General features: G+C 47.8%; 1 protein-coding gene across 1 annotated transcript in view; it reads right to left on the bottom strand.

Moving 5' to 3' along the window:
• Positions 1 to 1008: 1008 nt before the first annotated feature.
• LOC119976797 (lactosylceramide 4-alpha-galactosyltransferase-like) overlaps positions 1009 to 26131 on the bottom strand; it is a 35539-nt gene continuing 10416 nt past the window's right edge. Inside the window, exons 2-3 of the mRNA XM_038817591.1 lie at positions 12305 to 12729; positions 1009 to 3089 (exon numbers count right to left, since the gene is read on the bottom strand). Coding sequence (XP_038673519.1) covers positions 2502 to 3089; positions 12305 to 12703 — 987 coding nt within the window. The 5' untranslated portion in view covers positions 12704 to 12729 and the 3' untranslated portion in view covers positions 1009 to 2501. The remainder of the gene's footprint in view (positions 3090 to 12304; positions 12730 to 26131) is intronic.

Below are 26131 nucleotides of genomic sequence, written 5' to 3'. Positions count from 1 at the left end.
AGGGCCCGCACGTGGCTTGGGAAAACGAAGATGGCGGCGCTCGCTGTCCGCACGTGGCCTGTGGAGAGAGTTGTGGTGGCGGCCCCAGTTCGCCCCCGGGGACGGCGGTGACTGCCCGGGCCTGGCATACCACCACGGAATGGCCCTTTTGCCGCACCCTTTGCAGAGGGAGGAGCGGGCCGGGCAGCGCTGCTGGGGGTGCTTGGCTTGCCAGCAAAAATAACAGCAGGGCCCCCCAGGGCTGCCTGGTAGCACAAGCTTGTGGGGGGATGGCGGATGCATCGGGGTCGGCCACGGGCGGATTCCACGCTGCCCAAGGGGCTGCCGCGCGGTCGGGGACGTTTGCGCGGGCGTTGCGGGAGGCCACATCCAGGGAGCTAGCAAGGGCCCGTGCCCCCTTGAGGCCTAGTGTCTCTTTCTCCAGCAGCCGCTGACAGATTTGGGAGGACAGCATACCTGCAACGAATGCGTCCCGGATTAAAAGTTCCCTGTGGTGGCTGGCTGAAACTTGCGGACAGTCACAATTCCTACCTAGTACCAGAAGTGCACAGTAGAATTCGTCTACCGATTCCCCTGGGATTTGTCGCCTTGTCGCTAGCAGATGTCGGGGGTAGACCTGATTCACTGGGCGAATGTAGTGTCCTTTCAACAGGACCATCGTGGCCTCAAAATCGTCCGCATCCTCGATGAGGTGTAGATCTCTGGGCTCACCCTCGAGCGGAGAACTTGCAGTTTCTGGTCCTCCATGGGTGTAGTCGTGGCAGTCCTGAGGTACCCGTTGAAGCATGCCAGCCAGTGTTTGAAGGTTGCCGCTGAGTTTGCCGTGTGGGGCTAAGTTGCAGACACTCCGGCTTGATGCAGAGCTCCATTCTTCAAAATCTAGTCCAATAAATTGATGCACAATCAATAATTCTCGAAGCGAGATTGGAGTACAATTGAACGCTTTATTTGACTAGATGTTTCCCCCAGCAGCGCAGGTACAGAATGTAGCAGCTGGGGAGACACAGACTCTTATACTCCGCCTTACTGGGCGGAACCAGCAGGCAGGCTTCACCAATGATTTTGCTGTCTCAGGTACCTCCCACACCAATGGTCTTACAGCCTCAACCTGGGTACCGTAATACTACCGACTACCACAGGGGGGGAGAATACCGCCCATGTAGTGTGGCGAATGCCCAAGATTACTATTTTGGAGTATTCTGCCTCTACCAATCATAAGAAGTTACTTTCACAAGCCTTAGCTGATAGAGTGCCCAGACCTGCTCACTCCAAGCTTCTGAAATGCTCTGCCAATCAAAGTTGAGAACTGAAACAGTCCCGGAATTCCAGAACAGCTGATTGGTTGCTAGCGAAGTCAGTCAAAATGACATCACTGGACAATGCCAAATAGCACACTGGACCGAAGGAAGTGACTGGGCCAGTCCAAATAGCACATTTGATCAGGGATGTTTCAGTTTAAAACCAAAGTCTACAGTTTTATAGCAAAGTCTGCAGAATGGAAGCAGACAGCAGAACAGAAATTAAAAAGGGAAACAAGGATGAGACAAGGATTTAAGAGAGGTTGCTTACAAAGGACAGATGCAGAGTTTAGTAGCTCAGCCATGTTCTCTGTCTCCATGCATAAATCCCCCTTTTGGAACCATTCCCCCCTTTACCACTCCTTAAACGTTTATAACTGGAATCTGCCTGGATGATTGGAAATGTCATCTGTAGAAAGCAAGCTGCAATGCTAGCGAGTCTCATCATTCACTTTTAAGGGGGAACGAAACAAATATTGTGGAATTTTCCCTCAGGAGAAAAAGTAGGTTGATTTGGCCATTCCCAGCTTTCTGATACGAAAGAGAAAATGCTGGAAAATCTCAGCAGGTCTAGCAGCATCTGTAGGGAGAGAAAAAGCTAATGTTTCGAGTCCGATGACTCTTTGCCAAAGCATTTCAGATTCCAGCATCCGCAGTAATTTGCTTTTACCCAGCTTTCTGATGTTCATTTTGTGTCCAAACTGTTATAAAATTAAAGATTAAGTAGTATATTTCTGTCCTTGTCCACTTTTTGTGTTTTCTCTCCTTAAGTGCACAGTCTCACAATGGTGAGCAGTCAGAGAAGCCAGTACTTTGCTCCAGTGCTGATTCTTTGCAAGCTTAGAGCCTTAGAGCAAAGAATTCAGCCAAGGTGGTACAACATAGCCCAGTCGAAAGTTGCCCTCATTCAGCACATACATCCAAACATCGGCCAGTAAAAGCATGGACAGTGAACCACAATTTGAACATTGGCTGCTATTGCTCTCTGCTTTACCCAGGTGCCTTTTGGCCAATTGCAACACTGCAGGAGGGAAATCAATCTGGAAATTTTCAGGCTGGAGTGGATCAGTAGGAAGCCAGGCAGTGAGATTACTGGACTATTAGGGCAACAGTTGGTGACATTTTTCAAACAACAAAAATACGGTGTGAGATAAATTCTTCAATAAACATATGCAAATTGGCAAAACAGAAGGTTGAATCGAATCACTGCTTTGTGTAAAAAGTCTTGTATGTTCTTGGACAATATTTGCGGAAGAAGTACTCTAATAGTACGTCACTTCCTTCATTCATTTTATCCTGGTTCCCAGAGCTTAGAAAATTCCAGATATGTACTCCAGACGTATTTGAGAAAGTGTCTCTGATGTCCTCCATTGTCCAATGCTCAAAGTATTTTTCCCAGTCGTTGTATCGAATTGGATAGAAATAATTTGGCGGCAAGTAAGAAATGCCATTGCACTTTACACCAACAAGTTCATCAAGATCATCTGTGTTACACCAGTGTCTCAATACACGGCTCATTAACGAAGGACCTTGGTGACCCCAGATCTCACCTTGATAATTGTTGACATAGTCTATCATGCAGTCCTGTATGAAACTGTGGTACTGGCTAAATCCCAGAGCTGCGCCATTGGCTAAGTTTTCCTGTTGGGCACAGATGAAATTTGTGAAAGTCAACGGCTTCAAGGATATGATGTCCGTGTCCAGGTAAATGCCACCGTATTTCCACAGGAGGGCTATTCTGCAGGCATCTGAGAGCACGTGAATCCAGTATTGTTCCAAATTTGGGTCGACCTGCATTACACAGAGTTAAAGGTGATCATTGGGGTATGTACCTCTCTTCCGTTGCCCAACACATTTTCTCCTTTAACCCTTGCATTCTTTAAAACCATCGCAGAGAAGTCTGAGTAAACTTCCCTCCAAGCAGACAATTTACAGAGTAACAATGCTGCTGAGTCACTGGCTACTTCTCCCCGTGGCTGTTTTTAAACTAATATTGAAATACAAATGCTCACTTGCCCTCGAGATCCTCCTACTGAGGAAGACAGGGAGACATACCTCAATGTCACTCCCTCACCAGTCCATACAAGATTTGTGACGGCAATCTGAATGAACTGACTCTCCATGTTTCTCTCTCTTGCTACAGAAAAGGCCACAGTGTCTGCTCAATGCCTGCGATAAGCTCCCCTTAATCAATGTGGAGCTTCCCATTTGGGATCATGGTCTCCTGCATTCTTGCCTCAGCAACAGGGGGCGAGAATCTCCGACCATCAACGCCGGAATCGCGCCAGCTGCTGGGGCGGAGAATAGCCGTTCACGCCAGAAATCCGGCACGACAGCACTTCCGTGATTCTCCGCGGACCCACCAGTCGCCGTGCACGGTCGACGCGGCGCCGGTTTGGGGCCGTTGCAAGAGGCCCCCACGGCGATTCTCCGCGGTCGACTGGCCAAATTCCCGTCGGCGTGGTTCACATCTGGTACTCTGACCCGCGGCCGCTGTGGCGGTCCTGGTTGGGGTGGGGGGGTAATCTGACTCCAGGGGGGGCCTCAGCGGTGGTCAGGCCTGCGATTGGGTGACCACCTGCGCCGAAGTGGGCCGCCGCGCGCATGCGCGGACCTGCTTGCAGCCACCCTGCGCACGCGCGGCCACGAGGTCTGGACAGCAGGGCCCCACTGACAGCCAGAGCTGCGGGATGCACGCCGGGGCCCTGCTAGGCCCCTGGAATACAGGAAATCACCCCAGACTTTCAAGGAAATAGTCCGGAGTGATTCCGGGGTTTCTGCCGGGCGTGTGGACTTAGGCCCCAAAAGGGAGAACCTACTCACGATCTTACACAAAAAGGAAGGGAAATACAATTGGCCAATTACTGCCCTATCAGCATAATCTCAATCATCAGCAAAGGGCTGGAAGCAATGTATCAAGTGGCACTTACTCACCAGTAATGTACTCCAGACAAATCTTGCCTCCAACCTCTCTTTGCTGTGCATTCCTGCTTGTTACCCTGCGCAGTCTCTGACCCTTTAAGATTGATGCAAAGCCATGGGTATATTGCTTGTGTACAATATATGTTGCATGTTTATAATTGCAGGGCGGGTGAACACTCATGCAGCACAGAGAGAAGTTGCTCCTGTCTTTGTTACAGCAAATTGACCCAAACGTGGACAGAAGAGCTGAATTCTGGACATTAAGGTGAGAGTGTCTGCAGTTGACTTCAAGGCAGCTTTTGAATGCGGCATTGAGGAATCCTAGCAAAATTGAAGTCAGTGGGAATCAGAGAGAAAACTCTTCACTGGTTGGAGTCTTACCTAGCACAAAGGAAATTGGTTGTGGTTGTTAGAAACCAATTATCTCAGCCGCTGAACGTTGCTGCTGCAAGAGTTCCTCAGGGCAGTGCACAAGGCCCAAGCATTTTCTGCTGTTTCTTCAATGACCACCCCTCCATCATAAGGTCAGGAGTGAGGATATTCACTGACGATTGTATAATATTCAGTACTCAGGTACAGAAGCAGTCGGTTGGCATTCAACTTCATTATCTGAGGAGTTGTGAATAATACTGAACATTGTGCAATCATTTTTAAAAAAAATATTTTTTTCTTTTTTTAAATTTTTTAAAAATAAATTTAGAGTACCCAATTATTTTTTCCAATTAAGGGGCAATTTAGAGTGTTCAATCTACCTATCCTGCACATCTTTGGATTGTGGGGGTGAAACCCACGCAGACACGGGGAGAATGTGTAAACTCCACACAGACAGTGACCCAGGGCCGGGATTCGAACCCGGGTCCTCAGCGCCGTAGGCAGCAATGCTAACCACTGTGCCACCGTGCTGCCCCACATTGTGCAATCATCAGCAAACATCTTCAGCCAACCTCACATCTGGCCCTATGATAAAGAGAAGAACATACGAAATAGGAACAAGAGTAGACCACAAGGCCCATCAAACCTACTCCGCCATTCAATGCCATCATGGCTGATGCCTGGCTTCAACTCCAGTTCCTCGTCCATTCTCCATATCCTTTCATTCTCATAGGGACCAAAAATCTGTCTATCCCAGTCTCGAATGTATTCAATGATGGAGCATCCAGAATCCTCTGGGGGCAAGAATTTCAAAGATTCACGACCCTTTGAGTGAATTAACTTCTCATCTCAATCCTAAATGATTAGCCCCTTACCCTGAGACCACGACCCTGTGTTTTCGAATCTCTGACCAGCGGACTCAGCCTCTAAGAATATAACATAGAATCCCTACAGTGTGGAAGAAGGCCATTCAGCCCATCAAGCCAGCACTGATCCTCCAAAAGAGCATCCTACCTAGGCCCAATCCCCCACCCTATCCCCACCTAATGGATTATAAAGGGTAACTTAGTATGACCAATCCACCTAACCTGCACATCTTTAGACTGGGGGAAGAAACCAGAGCACCCAGAGGAAACCCATGCAGACACAGGAAGAATGTGCAAACTCCACTTTCACCCAAGGATGGAATTGAACTCGGGTCCCTGGCGCTGTGAGGCAGCAGTGCTAACCACTGTCCCACCATGCTGCCCTATATATTTGCACAAAGGTGGGCGGCAGGCCAGAGGATTGGACAGAATATAAACAACAGCAAAGAATGACAGAGATTAATAGGGCGGGAAATATTAGAATATGAGGGAGAATATAGCTAGAAATAAAAAAAACGGATAGTAAGAGTTCCTACAAACATTTAAATAAGAAAAGACTGCACCAAGTGAGCATTGGTCTGATTGAAAGTATATCTGTGGAATGGATAATGGAAAGCTGGGCTATGGCGGATAAATTAAACACGTATTTTGCATCGGTCTTCACTTTAGAAGATACAAGTTACAGCTCAGAAATAAGTGTGAACCAGGAAATGGAAGGGAGGGAGGAATTTAAGAAAACTACAATCACCAGGGAAGTGGTACCTCACAAATTGTTGGGTCTGCGGGCTGACAAATCCCTGGTCCAGATGGACTACACTCTGAGATCTCAGATTGGCCACACTAAACTGCTCCTTAACTAGAAAAAAAAGTAGAAAAAACTTTATTTAAAAACAAAATCAAAATATGTCCTCTCTCAAATGTGAGGATAAAAACTGCACACAGTATTCCAGATGTGGTCTCGCCAAAACCCTGTACAATTGTAGCAAGACTTCTTTATTTGTGTACTCCAATCATTTTGGGGGAGAAACTAGAACTGGGGGTCGCTGTTTAAAAATAAGGGGTCTCTCATTAAAGACAGGAATTAGGAGAATTTGTTTCTCTCAGAAGGCCGTGAGCCTCAGAAACTAGGCCAACATGCCATTTGCCTTCCCAATTGCTGACTACATATGCAGGCTAACTTTCTCTGTTCCTCTTACAAGCACACGCAAGTCTCTAGTGGTGTCCCTCAGGGATCCGTGTTGGGCCCACAATTGTTCACAATTTACATAGATGATTTGGAGTTGGGATTTGGAGTTGGAGTTGGGGACCAAGGGCAATGTGTCCAAGTTTGCAGATGACACTAAGATAAGTGGTAAAGCGAAAAGTGCAGAGGATACTGGAAGTCTGCAGAGGGATTTGGATAGGTTAAGTGAATGGGCTCGGGTCTGGCAGATGGAATACAATGTTGACAAATGTGAGGTTATACATTTTGGCAGGAATAACAGCAAACGGGATTATTATTTAAACAATTAAATATTAAAGCATGCTGCTGTGCAGAGAGACCTGGGTGTGCTGGTGCATGAGTCACAGAAAGTTGGTTTACAGGTGCAACAGGTGATTAAGAAGGAAAAATGGAATTTTGTCCTTCATTGCTAGAGGAATGGAGTTTAAGACTAGGGAGGTTATGTTGCAATTGTATAAGGTGTTAGTGAGGCCACACCTGGAATATTGTGTTCAGTTTTGGTCTCCTTACTTGAGAAACTGGCACTGGAGGGTGTGCAGAGGAGATTCACGAGGTTAATCCCAGAGTTGAAGGGGTTGGATTACGAGGAGAGGTTGAGTAGACTGGGACTGTACTCGTTGGAATTTAGAAGTATGAGGGGGGATCTTATAGAAACATTTAAAATTATGAAGGGAATAGATAGGATAGATGCGGGCAGGTTGTTTCCACTGGCGGGTGAAAGCAGAACTAGGGGGCATAGCCTCAAAATAAGGGGAAGTAGATTTAGGACTGAGTTTAGGAGGAACTTCTTCACCCAAAGGGTTGTGAATCTAGGGAATTCCTTGCCCAGTGAAGCAGTTGAGGCTCCTTCATTACATGTTTTTAAGGTAAAGATAGATAGTTTTTTGAAGAATAAAGGGATTAAGGGTTATGGTGTTCGGGCCGGAAAGTGGAGCTGAGTCCACAAAAGATCAGCCATGATCTAATTGAATGTCGGAGCAGGCTCGAGGGGCCAGATGGCCTATTCCTGCTCCAAATTCTTATGTTCTTATGTTCTTTGAACATCAACGCGTACACGATTTTCACCTTTTAAAAGGTATTCTGCTTTTTTACTCTTCCAACCAAAGTGAATAACTTCACACTTCCCTATGTTATACTTCATCTGATGCCTTGTTGCCAAGTCAATAACCTGTCCATATCTCTTTGCCCCTTCTCTGTGTCCTCCCCACACAGCTTGGTCATTGATGAAGCAGCTGAAGATGGTTGGTGCCTGATGAACTCCTGCACTGATGTCCTGAGGTTGAGATATTTGGCTTCCAAAAACCAAAAGCATCTTCTTTGTGAGAGGTATGCATCCAACCAGTGAAGACTTTTTCACCTGATTCGCATTGATTTCAATTTCACTGGGGCTCCTTGATGCCATATTCAGCCAAATGCAACCTTGTTGTCATTCTCTCCTGACCGCCAGAATTCAGCTTTTGTGGTCCATGTTTGGACGAAGGCTGTCATGAAATATGGAGCCATGTAACCCTGGTGGAACTCAAACTGAACATCCGTGAGCAGTTATTGCTTATGAAAGTCTGCTTGATTGCACTGACTCTTCCATCATTTTATTGATGATTGAGATTGGACTGATGGGGAAGTTATTGGTTGGTTTAGATTTGTCCTGCTTTTTGCGGGCAGGACATAGCTGAGCAATTTTCCACATTGAGGGCAGCACGGTAGCACAAGTGGATAGCACTGTGGCTTCACAGAGCCAGGGTCCCAGATTTGATTCCCCACTGGGTCACTGTCTGTGCGGAGTTTGCACGTTCTCCCCATGTCTGTGTGGGTTTCCCCCAGGTGCTCCGGTTTCCTCCCACAGTCCAAAGACGTGCAGGTTAGGTGGACTGGCTGTGCTAAATTGCCCTTAGTGACCAGGAAGGTTAGGAGGGGTTATTGGGTTGTGGAGATAGGGTGGAAGTGGGGGTTTAAGTGGGTCGGTGCAGACTCGATGGTCAGAATGGCCTCCTTCTGCACTGTATGTTCTATGTTAACTGGATTAGATTGGCTAAGGACGTGGCTGGTTCTGGAGAACTAAGTTTTCTCTATGCCTGAGTATTTCCCTAGAGCTGCTCCCGTCCATCAGTTTAACTTCACTAGACTCACAGCAGAAACCCTGTTTAAGCCTTGATTTCCAGCTCTTCTTACACAAGTGGAGTAAAATGGCACACACTCATAACATATAACGCACATGGTATAACACTGCTGCCTTTATAAAACTATATCCGCTTTGCACTAATAACACTAATAATATAGATGCGTTCAAGAAGAAGTTAGGAAGTACATAATAAATTAATAAAGGGTGAGATTAACTAAATAGCATGTTAAGGGGTTCATATGGAACATAAAACACCAGCATAGACCTAGTGGGCTGAATGGTTAGTTCCTATGTTATAAATTCTAGTGCTGTTCAATGTTGTCCTATGGGTAGTGTCAAGTAGCATCAAAATTTTTATATAATATATGGTCCCAGGATCTACGTGGCTCGCCACACCTTCCGAGAACCAATGGGATCTCGTGAGATGTTGTGATGTGAAGCCCGCCCACAATGGGTGGGATCAGGTTTTGGCAAATCTGCATATTAGAGCGAGGCAGTAAACATCACTTTAATGTGCTGATTCCCGATGTATCTGATGCTTTGGTATTGAACCCTTTTGCCTCAGAGACCTTGGGCAAGCGCTGTTCAGCAATGGTCCCCAGATGGAATAGCACTCCTAGGGGGTCTCCCAGGGAATTGGAGGCCCCCAGCTACATGCCCTTTGGGCAGGGTGGTGCCCTGGCACTGCTGGTGCCATCTCAGCACCCTGGCAGTGCCATCTGGGTGCAAGCCTGGCACTGCCAAGGTGTCCAGGTGGCACTGCCAGTGAAATGTGCACTGCCAGGTTGCCCGGTGTGGGTGTTTTGGGGGTGCGGGAGGGGGGTGCTGAGGAGCCTCCCATAATTGTGTTGGAGCTGGGCGAGGGGGGATTGGCGTTTGTTCTTCTGGCTACAAAGGGGCATTCCGGCATGGCCCCCACAGCCTCCTTGCCTTCATAGTGCCAACATGGTACCTTGGCACCTTGGCAGTACCAGCCTGGAACCCAAGAAGTGGCCCTGGCACCCTGGCAGTGCCAACAGGGCACACTGACAGTGACTGCCAGGTTGGCACTGCCAGGGTGCCCGGCTGGCACTGCCAGGCTGCCAGATGGAGTGCCAGGGTTCTACTCTGCCCTGTTCCCGACCACCCGGTTGACTTCAGTGGCCGCTGAGACCCCCCAAGTGGCCATCATGTCTGGTCCACGCTTGTGGAAACCAGTAGTAATTGGCACCCGGTTGAGGCCTTGCCTTTGCGGCTGGTGACTTCCGGACGCCGGGTGAATAGGCGCCGGGATATTTAAGTGAGCCGTTAAATATTATTATCTGGATCATGCCGAGTGAGTGTTCCCGATGGTGGGGGAGTACAGAACTAAGGGTCTTAGGTTGAGGTTAAGGGGTAAAGTTTTAGGACTGAGGTCAGGAGAAAGTTCTTCACCCAGTGAGTGGTGAATTTGTGGAATCGACTACCACAGAAAGTAGTTGAGGCCAAACCGTCGTGTAATTTCAAGGAATTAGATATAGCTCTTGGGGCTAAAGGGATAAAGGAATATTGGGGGAAGCCAGGATCAGTGTATTGAACTTGATGATCAGCCATGATCATAATGAATGGTGGAGCAGGCATGAATGGCCAAATGGCGTCCTCCTGCTTCCATTTTCTATGTATGTTCGATGTAGATTGCGTCGGGCATAGCAAGTCGGGTGACTCACGATTGGCACGGTGTCTGATGCTAAACTCGATTTGGGCCTCTCCGACGATTCACCTCTTGTGCCCGGCAAGAAGTCTGACGGAGATTGAAGAATGCCTTGGATCAAATGGCATAAATTGTAGAGATCTAAAGGAGATTATGAAACATATGTTTTGTTTTGAAAAATTGCTCAGGGTGCTGGAGAACTCATTGAGTGCTGATGAGGTTTCATTGTTCTGGTACAAGCTAAATGAGTATTTAAAGAGTGCAACAGATCAGACTGTTTTAACTGGAGTTGCTATCCATTGGCGTCCCTAAGGTTTATTACATTCATTGATGTTGTAGACTGGAGGACAGCTTAGCTAGGGCATTAAAAACATCTTCTGGAAGACTGAAATTAAAAACAGAAAAGCGTTCTCCACATATGTGCTGAGAGAAACAGGGTTAACAGGCTGTATTTAATGGGGGTGGTGGTGCAGGGTTCCCGGGCTCCGGTGTAAATGTCGATGGTGGCACTGCCTCTACTTGGCCTGCCTGCCTGTCCCACAAATAGGACGCGATTTGGCTTGAGGCAGATCTTCCAGCCCCATCTGCGGAGGAAGTCCTTCCGCAAGAGCCACTGACTAATCAAATGGCTGGAAGCACTTTGCTTCCAGCAGTGCAAAGGGAGCCTTGTCCTCTACTGTGCCTGAAGTCAGTCCTGAAGAAGCATGTGGCGATGGAGCCCAAACTTAAACAAGGGTTGTCAAGGAGGATGGGGGGAGGGTCTGGGCCGGACATGTGAGCGAAAGAGAAATGTGGGGGTTGAAAGACCTATGCAGGGTGGGGGTGGGTGGGTGGGGGGGGGGGGGGGGGGGGGGGGGGGGATTCTGAGCGGTACCTGGGGTCCGTAAGGTAACAACACCCTTTAGAGGTTAGAGGTTCACGACACTCCAGCCTCACTTCCTGGCGCGCACTGGGGGCGGCACCAACCCGCATATGCGCAGTGGAGATGCGCCAACCCGCACATACGCGGTGGCTTTATGGAACGCGCCGTTCCCGACGCAACATGGCGCAGGGGTTCTGGGGCTGGATGTGCAACAAAGTAGGCCCAGGTGAGGAGAGGCCGGCCCACTGGTGGGCCCCGATCGCGGGCCAGACCCCCATCGGAGGCCCCCCCTCGGGGACAGAGCCCCCCCCTCGGGGATGGAGCCCCCCGCCACCCCACCCCCTCCCTCCCCAGGCCGCCCCTGACCCTTCGCGCAGAGTTCCCGCCGGCAGCGACCAGGTGTAGACGAGACCGGCAGGACTCTGCTTTTTCCGCCCATCCGGGCAGGAGAATAGGCGGCCTGGCCTTGTACAGCAGCCCGCGCCAAATGCGCCGGCACAAATGGCGGCGATTCTCCGCACCTCGGAGAATCACGCGCCGGCGTCGGGGCGGCGTGGTGCAGCTGCGGCGATTCTCTGGCCTGGCGCGGGGCTGGGAGAATCGCGCCCCCGTTCTCCTGTGATATAAATTGTCACGATCGTTTGAAACTTTTGCATTCTTGCATTGGTACCGACGAGTGCAAGGTGAAAAGATTCGGCAACATGCATTTTGCAATCCTGCATAGAATAGGCAGAGGTGAAAGGTCAGGCTGTGGGCGTTGCGGATCATGTTTCAAGCCTCTGGGATGAGGGGGGAAAGTAGGGGGGGACGGGGAAAGACATAGCCAGGATCTTCAATAGAGCAGATGGTCGTTCTTCACCCATGGATTTGCGTCAACTGTTATGGCAATAAAAAGGCTCTTTATTCAAATAAAGGTAAATGACAGCTATGTACTGTTTGATCTGTGAGCTGATTATAGCTCAGTAATTCCTTACCTTTTGGTACCAAACATTCAAAGGGGTGTTTTCGAAGAGTGTTCTGAGGTTCAAGGGCAGCAAGATGATGTTTTTCATTGATGAGAGCATCTGGAAGGTCAAGGATTGATCCGGATAGTCTGAGAAGTTTCCGCTGAAACCCGTCATGAAATAATAAATGGGTTTCTCAGGATTGGCCCGGGCTGCTGACTCCACAGAGCAAAAGGCCAGTGCTGAGGGCACCACTTTACTGGTGGAATCGAGAAACATGAGCCCAGGTGTTGTGTTTGGGCTGTGGGATTCAGCATCAGATTTATTCTTCAGCTGTTGGAAACGGATGATGAACTTAAGTTGTCTGTGGAGGAGAACACCAGCAAAGAGAAGCAGGGAGACCTGGCAGAGCCTCTTCTGGTTTTTCATTGTTTCTGACTCTCCCTCAGTGACTGCTGTGAAACAAAAGGCAAAGATATGTTTCACGAAGATTTATTTTTTGAACACAGTCAGATTAAACTCTCAGATATGATTTCTGGATGGTGTGATGACTTTAGGAATTCCTTATGTATATTGTACTATATTGTACTCAATCCATCTGGTGCAGTAATGTGTTTTTTTAAAAATCCTGATTTAGAAGAAAGACAGACACTGGGGCTGCGGAAGGTCCAATTAAGTTGTCGTGAAAGTGAGATGGGAGAATAGGAACATAGGAACAGGAGTAGGCCATTCAACCCCTTCAGCCTGTCCCACCATTCAATGAGATCATGGTTGATGGGTGGCCGAACTCCATATACCTGTCATTGGCCCATCCCTTGATACTTTGGCTTAACAAAAATCTATCTATCTCAGATTTAAAATTAACAATTGATCTCGCTTCAACTGTTATTTGTGGGAGAGAAAGGGCAGCACGGTGGCACAGTGGGTTAGCCCTGCTGCCTCACGGCGCCGAGGTCCCAGGTTCGATCCCGGCTCTGGGTCACTGTCCGTGTGGAGTTTGCACATTCTCCCCGTGTTTGCGTGGGTTTCACCCCCACAACCCAAAGATGTGCAGATTAGATGGATTGGCCACGCTAAATTGCCCCTTAATTGGAAAAAAATGAATTGGGTACTCTAAATTTATAAAAAAAAAAAAAAGATTTGTGGGAGAGAATCCCAAACCTCTACCCCACTTTGAGTGAAATGCATCCCAACATCTCTCCCAAGCCGACTCGCCCTCATTTCTAGGCTTAACCCCCTAGTTTTAGAATCTCCATCTTTCCATCCAATCAACCTTCTTTCCAACAAGGAGAGGCATATGGGCGGCACAGTAGCGCAGTGGCTAGCACTGTTGCTTCACAGTGCCAGGGACCCGGGTTCGATTCCCGGCTTGGGTCACTGTCTGTGCGGAGTCTGCACGTTCCCCCCCCGTGTCTGTGTGAATTTTCTCCGAGTGCTCCAGTTTCCTCCCAAAAGTCCCGAAAGATGTGCTTGTTTGGTGAATTGGACATTCTGAATTCTCCCTCTGTGCACCCGAACAGGCGCCAGAATGTGGCAACAAGGGGATTTTCACAGTAACGTCATTGCAGAGTTAATGTGAGCCTCCTCGTGACAATAAAGATGAAAATTATTATTATTATTAATAGGTTTTGCTATGATTAGTGGGGATTCCATGGGAAGTAGATTATTAGAGACAATGGGCGGGATTCTCGGTTTGGGAGATCAGGGCCGGGATTCTTCAAGAATCCGCGCCGTAATCGTGCTCAGCGTGGGGGCGGAGAATGGGGGCGTTAAACCCGTCGGAGAATCGGTGCCAGTCGCGCTCGCGCGGTCGACGCTGCACCGGTTGGGGGCCATTGAAAGAGTCCCCCGCGGCGATCCTCTGCCGGCAACTGGTCGAGTTCCCGACAGCGTGATTCACTCATGGTTCCAGCCGGCGGGGCTCGGAGTGGCGGCTGCGGACACAGTCCGCAGTCGCCCTGGTTGGGGGGGGGGTCTCCGTCACCAGGGAGGGCGGGGGGGGGGGGCGTCCAGGACACCCAGGCTCGCGGTCAGGGGATATCATCGGCGGGCGCGCGGAATCTGGGGGGGTCCTATATTGTCGGGGCCGGCCTGCAGTGTTGGTCCGCCATGTTGTGCGGACCTGCAGTCGGAAGTGCAGGGCCCTGTATCGGCAGCTGGAGCTCCGTGGAGTACTCCGGGGGCCCTGCTGGCCCCCTTCAAAACGGAGATTCAAGTCAGTTTTCTCGCGGGCGTGGGGACATAACCCCATTATGAACGAATTCCGCCCCAGGTTCTCCCGCCGGAGCTGAACAGCATGTGATTTGCGCACCCAGCAATATCCCTCGCCATGCAAATTTATGCATGGTGAGGAATACAAGGAATTCCCGAGGGAATGCCGTTATCGGGCCGCCATTTTGAGTGACGATAGCCAATCCCCACGACCGGCCACCGCCCCCCTCACCACAAATCAGTGCCCTCCCCACATCACAAAACAGCCCCCAACCCCAGATTTTCTGAGCTGCCCCGACCCTCGCCCCAAGGACCCCTTTAAATAGGGTGACCTCCACAGAGACCCCTAACTAGAGGGACCCCACACAGAGACCCCCTAAATAGGGAGACACCCCACAGGGATCACCTAACTAGAGGGACCCCTTAATTGGAGGGACCCGCACAGGTATGCCTTAACTAGAGGGCTCCCCAGAGTCCCTCTAACTATAGGGACCCTCCAGAGTCCTAAATAGGGAGACCCCCACAGGTATCACCTAACTAAAGGAACTCCTTACCTAGAGGGACCCCCACAGGGGCCCCTTAACTAAAGGAACCTCCCCTACAGGGACCCTCTAACTAGAGGGACCTTCCAGAGCCTTAAATAGGGAGACCTTCACAGGGACCCCTAACTAAAGGAACCTCCCGCACCGGACCTCCTAACTAGTGGGACCTCCCCCCCACTCACCCCGCCACCGGTTTATCCAGAAAAGAAACAGGGGTAGTAGAAAAAATTACAACTGTAACACTCACCTGGAAGTATCAGGTGTGATCTAGTGCAATCCAATCATTGCTAAGTGCAATCCGGTCATTCCCCTTGAAGCTTGAGTGATTTTGAAGTGCTGAGCTTGAAATTGACAGGACTTAACTCTCTTTAATGTGATTGATGTTTGTAAACATTGCCCCCTGTCTGGACTGTTCTCTACCTTCCAGACAAGGGTCTATTTTCTGGGGGGGGGGGGGGGGGGGGGGGGGGGGGGGGGGGCTGTCCCTTTAATTAGGGGATCCCTCGATCAACAGGTAATATTGCAAATCTCATCTATCAAATTACAAGGTCCTTGTAGGACAGCTTTAAAAGTCAAAGGTGAACGTACGGCAAAGATGAAACATGAAGACTGAGAAATTCTTGAACATCTCCATGTCTTTCACGATCAAGAGTGCTCTCGACTAAGCCTAATTCTGAAATTAATCTCCAGTGGACCAGGTTTCCAATGAGAACTGCAGCAGGACATTTAAAATTGAATTTCCAAAAAGGTTTACAGGGTTAGGGAACTCAAGGACGAGCAGATATGAACCCCATTTGCCTCTCCCAAATTTACACCCACCAACAATAAACAATAATCAGTAACAAATATGTCAATCCCCATATCAATAACAACAATCCCATCCTCCCAACAAATCACAAACATTAGCCCACATGTTCACACAAACAAATGACAAAAGGAATTCGGGATCACCCATAGTCGCCATTATCACACCCAGCCCCCCTTCCCCAACCCTCCCACCCACACACTCCAACTAATGTTCGATGTTATCCAGTTCTTGAAAGTACATGATGAATAGTGCCCATGAATTGTAGAACCCCTCCATCCTTCCCCTCAGTTCAAGCTTAACCTTCTCAAGAGTCAAGAATTCCAACACGGCCCCCCGCCACGACAGGGCACAGGGTGGAGAGGCTGCTCTCCAACCTATCAGGATCCGCCTTTGGGCGATGAACGAGATGAAGGCTACAACTCCGCACCCGTTTCCAACCCTGGCTGGTCCGAATATGGCCTCCTGGGGACTCGGGTCCATTTTCACGTGCACCACTTTAGAAATTACCCTAAAAACTTCCTTCCAGTAATCCTCAAGCTTTGGACAGGACCAAAAGATATGAATGTGATTCGCGCCACCCCCTCCCCCCCCCCCGCAACGTTCACACACATCTTCTACCCCTTCAAAGAATCGGCACATCCTCGCCCTCGTGAGCTGTGCTCTGTATACCACCTTCAGCTGTATCAGCCCTAACCTCACGCACAAGGTGGAGGCATTCACTCTCCGGAGCACCTCACACCAGAACCCCTCCTCCATACCCTCTCCCAACTCTTCCTCCCACTTTGCTTTGATCCCATTTGCCTCTTTACACTGAGGAACGCCTCGCACCCACTCTTGGACCAAGTCAAGGGTGAAACTGAAACCATGCAGCAGCAAGGGGTTATCTCACTGGTCGCCACCCCAACTAAACAGTGTTCAGGGATGCTTACGAACCCAAGACCAAATAGCTCAATAAGAATCTACGTGGATTTAACTCAACTAAACTAATCAGGGTAACATGAGAGCCACCCGATGGCTTTAGTGGATGGGAGCCTTACCAAAGTAACCACGAGTACTCTATTCACTCAACTCGATGCACAGAGTGGATGTTCCCTCTGGACGGAGAATCCAGACTGCGAGACTACATTCATAATGCTGTTTTGTTTCTATTGCTTCATTCGATTACCCTTTGGAATAGCGTCTGCTCCATAGATTTTCCAGAGAACAATATCTCACACTCTGGAAGGTATGGAAGTAATAATGTGCCATTTGGATGACATACTTAGACGTCGTTCCATGAGAGAAAAGCAAGATTGCAAAGTCAGAGCAGTTCTGAGGCCTAACATTGATTTAAAAATGTGAGGATTGCCAAACGTATGATCAAGTTTCTAGGTCACAAAGTACAAGCCACTGAAGTCATAGTTGATCCACAAAAGAACCCAAAAGTAATCAGAGAATTTCCCCAACACAGGAACATAACTGAGCTTCAAAGATCCCTTGGATGGTCAACCACATAAGCAAGTTGCTACTAAATTTAGCAGAGACCAATGAGCCATTCGGACAGCTGTTAAGAGAGGGTCAACAGTGGTGCTGGAATGTAGACCAGCAAAATGCTTTGGAATGGATAAACAACTTTTGATCTCTTCTGAAATCTTGGCAGATTACAACCCAGAATTACCTACCATAGTAGCAACAGATCATCTAAAAGTCTAGGAACAGTTTTATTCCATTTTCAGAGAGACAGCAAGCGTAGACCAGTCTACTATGCCTCTAGGTGAAGAACAGAAACAGAACAATGATACACCATGACAGAAAGAAAAGCATTGCAATGTAGGCGTGCAAAAAGTGTCCAGACTATATTATTGTTGTATATCAGAGAATGCATTCCTGCTGTCACGTGATGTGTAGTGACCTCAGCAGAGTGTTTGCGCAGGCTTTGGGCAGATCACCATCTTACATTTTATGAGCAACCTCTCATCAAGAATCCAGAGCGTGGGCACTTCCATTCCTTTTCTCTTTGCGGCAACAAATAAATATAACAGAAGAAAAACTGGCGACGAGGATTGAGGCCAAAATAAATCGCTGATAAAGAAGAATTTGTCGACTAATTGTGCAACGGCACAGGGAGCAATGGAAGAATCGCAGGACTGGACACACACACACACACTTATCACAGTAGAAACTCTGACTGGGGTAAGGGCAATTGAATTTGAGAAACAATTCGGCAAACACTTTGAAAAGCAAGGAAGGGAGATGATGAAGACCCTCAAAATGTCCATTGAGGATTGGCTGGTCCCGATAAGAGAGAAGTTGGGAAGGACCTGGAAGACCATTAAAGAGCATGGAGAGGTGTTGAAGGGGATGGAAGAGATCTTGTCGCGGCATAGTGGCCAAATAGCCTCACTGGAAGCTGAGATGCTCTTGGCGGAGGAGAGGAATAAGGCCCTGAGGGAGAAGGTCGGGGATCTGGAGAACAGGTCGAGGAGGCAGAGCCTCAGGACCGTGGGGTTGCCGAAGGGGGTGGAGGCCCTGAGACTGACTGAGTACTTTGCTCAGATGTTTGCAACGCTGTTGGGGGTGAGGGGTTCGGCGAGGCGGGGGTGGATGATCAGATTTTGGTCCCCTCTGGAGCTGGATAGGGCCCACTGGTCAATCCGGCAGAGGCCTTCAGCGAATGAGCCACCATGGGCGGTGATAGCTACCAGAAGACGAAGCTCTTGAAATGGGCCAAAGAGAGCTGGGATGTGAGGTGAGGAGAAAGCAGCATCTGAATTTATCAAGGTATCGGGGCAGAGCTCACAAAGAGGCGTGCAGCCTTTAATAAGGCAAATTCGGCACTATTTAAAAGTGGAGTGTGCTTTGGTGTGGTGTACCCGTCGAGGCTGAGAGTTTCACATAACTCAAAAGATGATTTTTTTTTGAGATAGCGGAGGAAGCTTTTATCAAGGACTTGGACTTAATTTAAAGGATTTGAATGGGACTTGGTGTTGATGGGATGGGATTGTTTGGGGATGTTTCAGTTTTTTGTCTGTATATTTGGTTAACTGGGGTTTATTGTTCTGTAGTGAGTGTATATGTTGTTGGGGGAGTGATGGGGTGGGGGGGACTGGACAAAGTAGTTGGGGTTACTCTCTCTATAAACCAAGGTTGGAGAGTTAAAACTCTCTATCCAGCCAGGCCTGTGAAATTTTAACCTCTGATTAAAAGGCTGCAAGCAGTATCTTGACAGGTCTGTGAAAGCCTAACCTCTGTTTGAAATGTTGAGGAAGGCACAGTGCTGATAGCTCTCTCCTGAGATCTCTAGAGGTCTGCAAGAAAATACCCCTTTTCTCTTTCTCTTCAGTACAGTTAATCTTGATCCGCAGACAAGCGTTCGAGAGGCAGAGTGGACGGAAACCCCACTTTGACATTCTCAGGCAGAAAATTCGAAGATAGTCTCAGTGGGACTGAGGTCAGTCAAGTGAAAGTGACTCCCCAGAGGGAATTCTACAGCCTGTGGGTTTTAATTGAATGTACAGACTCAAAGATCCGAACCAACTGGTGGATTTCAACACTTTGCATCCTGACAAAGCCGCCGCCTACAAAGACCAAAACCTCAGCAGTGAAGATACTCATCTCTCACACCCTTTTAATCCCCATTAGTTTGATCCTTCCTTACCCCACTGTGCATCTATCTTCTGTGTGTGTGGGTGGAGGGTAGGACGGTGGTTGAGGAATAATTAGATTAGCAGACCGTTGTTCTATTATCGCCATTACATGTTTTCTCTCGTTACAAATAAACAGTTTTTTTGTGTTTTACTTACAAATCATTGGAGCAGTTAGGGTGTTGTAACAATGTTCATAAAAAATCCCCCGTGAGCACACGCAAGCAGAACCCAAATTAACAAGTCCTTCTCAGAGGTGGAGGACAAATGTGAACGGTGCCAGGGAGGTCCAGCAACCACACCCACGTGTTCAGGTCTTGCCCCAGACTTTTCGGATTCTGGCCAGCCTTCTTCGTGGCGATGCCCAAGGTTGTGAGGATGAGGGTAGCGCCGTGCCCAAAAATGGCACTCTTCAGGGTAACAGAACAGCTGGAACTTTTTATGGGGAGAGGGGCCGACGCCCTTGCCTTTGCCTCCCTAATCACCCGCTGAAGAATCCTGCTCGGCTGGTGATCAGCAGCACCACCCAAAGCTGCAGACTGGCTGGCCAACCTGTCATAATTTCTCCAATTGGAGAAAATCAAATTCATCATCCGGGTGTCGGAAGAGGGGTTCCGCAAGATGCGGAAGCCATTCACTAACCTGTTCCAAAACCTGTTTATAGCCAGCAACAAATAGGTCAGGGGAGGTGGGACCCTAAGAGAGACCACAGACACCAATGAAAAGGGAGGGGGGTAAGTCAGGGAAGGTGAGGGGGGGGGGGGGGGGGGGGGGGAAGGGAGGAAGGGGGAATAGGGAGGCACAGAACCCAACCGTAACCCACACAGGGGGGACAGGGGCACCACCCCCCCTGGATCAAAAGTTTGTAAATACAAGCAACTAAATGAGAATAATCCATCACGTATCACTATGCTACTCCAGTATGTACAGGACTGATGAACCAGCAAGCAAAGAAAACACACGAGATGCCAAGAAGGGGAAAGGTCTTGGGGAAGTAGGGGGAGTTGGGGTTAGGAGACCAACTCCAACTTGGCACTTGTAAATTGTAAATTGTAACTGATATGTATAGATTTGCTTATGTCTATTTTTTCGTTGTGTATAAAAAGAAAAAAAGTCCCCCACGTCTGGAGGAGCTGGTCCACTGTTTTCCCCGTGGAGAGCAGGTCAAATTCCATTTGTAATTTTTTTCCTCTCCGCCATAGTTCCACGGTTGGGGCTGCAGTGTCCCTCCGATATGGAGTCGGCCAGCTGCTGCCTGGCCACCCTCTCTTTCCTGTCCCTGAGAGCCCTGTATGCTATTATTTCCCCCCTTATCTCTGCCTTCCCGTTCTGGTTGCAGGTTACGTACCTGTTGATGGCTTGTGACATTCTCGTACAGAACGCCTTATCGGCAAGGAGGCTTGTGACCTGTTGCAACCAGCGTTCTACGCTTGCCCCCTCCCCTACCCCCTCTATTCCTAATCACTCCCTGGGTCCATCTATCCCTCCTGTTTCCACCCCCCAACTGTGTTCCTGTGCCATCTCTCCCACCCCCCCAGGACATGCCCGTGTGCCAAAGCAAAGTAAATTTATCATTAACAATGGTCCATTTGTGCCCATTGCTGCTTTCCCAGCTTGTTCTTGCGGACAGATACCTTCGCTTCTCCTGGTGTGGTGAAGTAATGTTCTTTGTTTTGGTAGGTCACCCACAGCTTGGTCGAGTATAGCATCCAAAATCTTACATAGACCTGTTTTGGCCCCGTAAACTCAGCCTGGCACTTGGCCCCGGTCGGCCCCAATGTCCTTGTACACACGGATCATGTGCCCCTCCTACATGCAGGACCGCATGTTTCGTGCCTAGTTCAAGATCCGTCCCTTGTCCCGAAACCAGTGGAGCTCTGCAGGAGTGACCTGTCCACTTCTGGGGGCTTGGGGAGGCGTTCGCCCCCGACCAGTTTACCAGCATTGCGCCGTGCACTCTGAAGGGTTTCTGCCTTTGGTGCCCTTTGGTAGTCCCAATCCTGAGGTTCTGGCGGCGAGACCTGTTTTCTTAGTCTTTCACCTTCTTCTTCAGCGTTTCCTGGGCTGCCACCAACCTTGCCACCTCAGCTTCCAACAAGGCGACCCGGTCTCGCTGGTCAGTGGCCCTCTCCAGTTACCACACCATTGCCTCCTGCGTCTCCAGTCGCCGCTTCGTCCTCTCCGGCGCCTCTTTGAACGAGGCCAAGGTGTCTGCGACAACCGACTTTACCTTTTGCCATGACTTCATTTTTTGATGGCGTCGTTGTGTTTTAGAAGCCTCTGTGTTAGAGTTCCATCCATTTGGTGGGTAGGCTGGCGTTTGTATTGGCGGTTCCGCTCGCTCCGCCATATCTTGCTCTGCCTTGCTCCTCACACCAGCAGCCTCGTCCTTTCTTTTTTGTCTCTTGCTACCCTTATTCTCCCTTCGGTCCTTCTGTTGGTTCGAGGGCACATCTTCGGGAATGTGGTGGTTTCGGGGTAGGGTGAGGCGCGGCCAATATTCGGGTCAAAAGTACTTATTTTGAAGTTTCCAAGAGGAGAGTCACCTTTCCTGTGACTGCGCAGCACATCTCCGCCACCGGAAGTTCCAGCCCGATAGGTACAAGTGCCCTTCAGGCATTTACCAGGCTACCTGCTTGCCTCCCCTGTGATTGAGATCCCTGGCAGAAGTCATATCTGAGACAATTTATAATCAATAGCTGAGGCATCTGCCTTGAAACCATCAAATGTGGTTCTCAGGATGTACCCTGAAGATGTCGAACCATTAGAAGGTTGCATTCTGGTGAAAGTAGAAGCAAATGGACAGATGGCAGCATTGCCTCTTCACATTGCCTGCGGAAGCTTTCTTGCTCTATTTAGCAGAGTTGGCAAGGATTAGGCTTAACTGAGAAAGAGTTAATTTAACAATCCAAAGATGCGCTGGTTAGGTGGATTGGGCATGCTAAATAGTCCCTTAGTGTCCAAAGGTTAGGTGGGGTTACGGGGTTACACGATATGGTGGGGGAGTGGGCGTAGGTAGAGTGTGCTTTTGGAGGGTCCATGCAGACTCAATGGGCCGAATGGCCTCCTTCTGCACTATAGGGATTTTATGATTCTACAAATCAATGGATTCAAAGTGCAACTTGCAACAACTTGGGAAGATGTATGAAGATGTTCAAAGATTTACCAGATTCTATGACTGGAGTTGAGCAACACCTAAAAATCAAGCACACCCAAATCCCTTAAAGCTAGAATCACGCCGTACACTATCAAGCCTAAAGATGAAGAACTAGAAAGATTAGTATGGACGGGAATCAGTTTCTACAAATGATTGGGCAACACCAATCATTCCTCTATTAAAATGAGATGGCTCAGTGAGAATTTGTGGTGATTTAAAAAATACATATTTTTAGTCAAATTTTAAAAAAATACATAAATAAAAACAACAATAATAACAAACATTCCATCTCAATATTAATCATAAAGAATAATAAACTTATTCCTTTCCCTTCCCCCCATTACTTTAGCAATTAGTGGTGATCAACTCTTTAAAGTATAAAATAAATTGTCGCCATCTCTGGTGGAATCCATCAATGGAGCACTTCATGATGTACTTGATTTTTTTCGAGATATAAAAATTCCATAGTATCTTCAAGCCATATTGAGGCACTTGGTGGAGAAGAAGATCTCCATCTCATTAGTATCACCCTACAAGCAATTCATGAAGCAAAAAGCGAGAACATCAGCTTCCGTCCCTGTCTGCAAATTCGGTAAATCCGAAATGTCAAATATGGATACTGGAGGACAGGGATTCAATTTAATTTGGAGCATGGCCGACGTGGTGCTGAAGAAGGAGATCAAAATTTCACGAGTATAGGACAAGACCAAAATATATGCAGATGGTTGGCTGGACTAATTCTACACTGTTCGCACTTATCTTTCACTCCTATAAACATCCTACTCATCTTTGATTTGGTTAAATGGGAAGTGAATGTAAAAATTAATTAATCTGTGGAGAATTTAAAACTACTATTAATCCAGTTTTGCGTGTAGATCATTATCCACTGCTGCTGATTAAAAACTTGTTTGCTGGATTTTCTGGAGGGCAAAAAGTCAGCAAAATTGATCTTTCACAGGCATATCTGCAGATGAATGTGGCTGCAGAATCAGAGCCGCTACTCACTATTGTGACACACAAAGGTCTGTCTCATTACAAACTTCCTTTTGGAATAAAACCTGCTCCTGTTCTTTTTCAAAGATCCATGGATCAAATTTGGGTTGAATGGGGCGCAATGTTATCCAGATGACTTACTCATGAGGGGGGATCTTATTAAAACTTACAGGATACTGCGAGGCCTGGATAGAGTGGACGTGGAGAAGATGTTTCCACTTTTTGGAAAAACTAGAACCAGAGGACACCATCTCAGACTTGTCATGTGAGAGTACCTTTAAGAAATGGGTGTTTATAAATGGGTGTGTATATAAATATCTGTAGTGAGAGTACCTTTCAGAAATGGATGTTTATTACTGCAGTGATGTCAGAGAGTGGGGGGAGCTGGGTTGTCTGTCAGCTTTTTACTTTCATTTTAGGCTGTTTGCTGCAGTGTTTTAGTTTTGTTTTCTGTGTTGGAGCTGAAGCCAGATAAAGCAGGTGTACTGCTTTTCTCTCTGCCATCAAAAGACTATCTCTTGATCATTTGGCGAATTCAGAATTATAAATGTTCTCAGTAGTGAATGTAAACCTAATGTGCTTCTGTTAGGCGTTTCTTCTGTATTCTGAATGTTGTTTGGGAAGTTATTAAGGATTACTTTGTGTTGTATTCTTTGGGGGTTATATTTGAATTGATGGTTGCTAAGGTGTTCACTGTATGTTTTAAAAGGTTAACTTGAGTTCATAGAATAAACATTGTTATGCTTTAAAAAATACTTGACCATTTCTGCTGTACCACGCCTCTAGAGTGGGCTGTGTGCTCCCCATGCCACAATCTATTAAAAATTGGGGTCAGGTGAAGTCCATGATACACGTTGGGGTTCTCTAAACCCTGTCCCATAGCAGACTAAAGGGACAATCCTTTGGAACAGAGATGAGGAGGAATCTTTTCAGCCAGAAGGTGGTGAATCTGTGGAACTCTTTGCCACAGAAGGCTGTGGAGGCCAAATCACTGAATGTCTTTAAGACAGAGATAGATAGGTTCTTGATTAATAAGTTGATCAGGGGCTATGGGGAGAAGGCAGGAGAATGGGGGATGAGAAAATATCAGCCATGACTATTTGGTGGAGCAGACTCGATGGGCTGAGTGGCCTAATTCTGCTTCTATGTCTTATGGTCTTATCACCGGTTCAAGTGAACAGGAACACTTGGAGAATTTGGAAGCTGCCCTTAAGCATTTACAGAGCCACAATCTGAGAGTTAAAATGGAAAAATGTCACACAATTAAGGTCGTTTATTTAGATTGATCAATTATCATGGTAAATCCATGCCGAATTTAGTAACATTATTGAAGTGTTTACACATGTTGCCACATGTCAAACAGGCATAGCACTGATCAGAAGAATGTGAAAATGCATAGAATGAAGTGAAAGAAGCTTTACTAGTCAGAGCTGTTGGTTCATTATAATCCAAAATGAAATTGCAATTAGCCTGCGATGCCACACCTTATGGCCTTGGTGCAGCTGTCTCACACATTATATCTTCAGGAGAGGAACAACCAATAGCATTTGCTTCATGCAACTTTACTAGCACAACAATTAAATACGCTCAGCTAGAAAAAGCTTGGAGTATCATTTTCCGTGTAAGAAGGCGCCACCATTACTTTTATGGGTGTCATTTTACCCTTTTCATAAAGGTGTGGCTTTTTTAGCAGCTAGTAAATTGTAAAGATGGTCAGTGATGTTGTTAGCACACACTTATGATATGCAGTAACACAGGTCAGAGCAGTATACAAATGCTGATGCTTTGCCATTACAAGTCAAGCATGAGGGGTGGCGCGGTGGTTAGCATTGCTGCCTCAAGGCGCCGAGGACCTGGGTTCGATCCCGGCCCCGGGTCACAGTCCATGTGCAGTTTGCCCATTCTCCCCACAACCCAAAGATGTGCAGAGTAGGTGGATTGGTCATGTTCAATTGACCTTTAATTGGAACAAAATTATTTAAACAAAAACAAGTCAAGCATGACCCTGAAAAACATTTTGTCAATATTTTGTATTTCTTGCTCATGGATAATGTACCTGTTACTTCATATCAAGTTCAGAGCCATACAACAACTGATCCAGTGATGGGGAAGGAGCAAGACTTGGTCCAAAACGGAATGCTGTCAGAAGTTCATTGGAAAGATCCAGATCTCAAGGTCTACATCGAAGTCTTGAGTTGACAGTGCAGAATGAAATTATATTAGAAATCCGTGTGATTATTCCTCTGTGTTTGCGCAATAGAGCCCTTGACCAACTGCATGAGGGGCATCCTGGCATGATGAGGCTAAAGGAATTAGCACACAGTTATTTTTGGTGACCTGGATTAGATGCTCAAATTGAAGATAAAAGTAGGGCAATGTCAATCCCTTGCAAAACTAAGGATCACTCCACCATTACATGGCCAACACAGCCAATGCAGAAATACAAATCGATTATGTTGGTCTACTGAAAGGTCACATGTTCTTAGTGATTGTGGACGCGCACTCAAAATGGGCAGACGTCGA

The sequence above is a fragment of the Scyliorhinus canicula genome, chromosome 13, assembly GCF_902713615.1.
Source record: "Scyliorhinus canicula chromosome 13, sScyCan1.1, whole genome shotgun sequence".
NCBI lineage: Eukaryota > Metazoa > Chordata > Chondrichthyes > Carcharhiniformes > Scyliorhinidae > Scyliorhinus > Scyliorhinus canicula.
The sequence above is the reverse complement of the archived record's forward strand: the minus strand, read 5'-3'. Positions and strand labels throughout refer to the sequence as shown.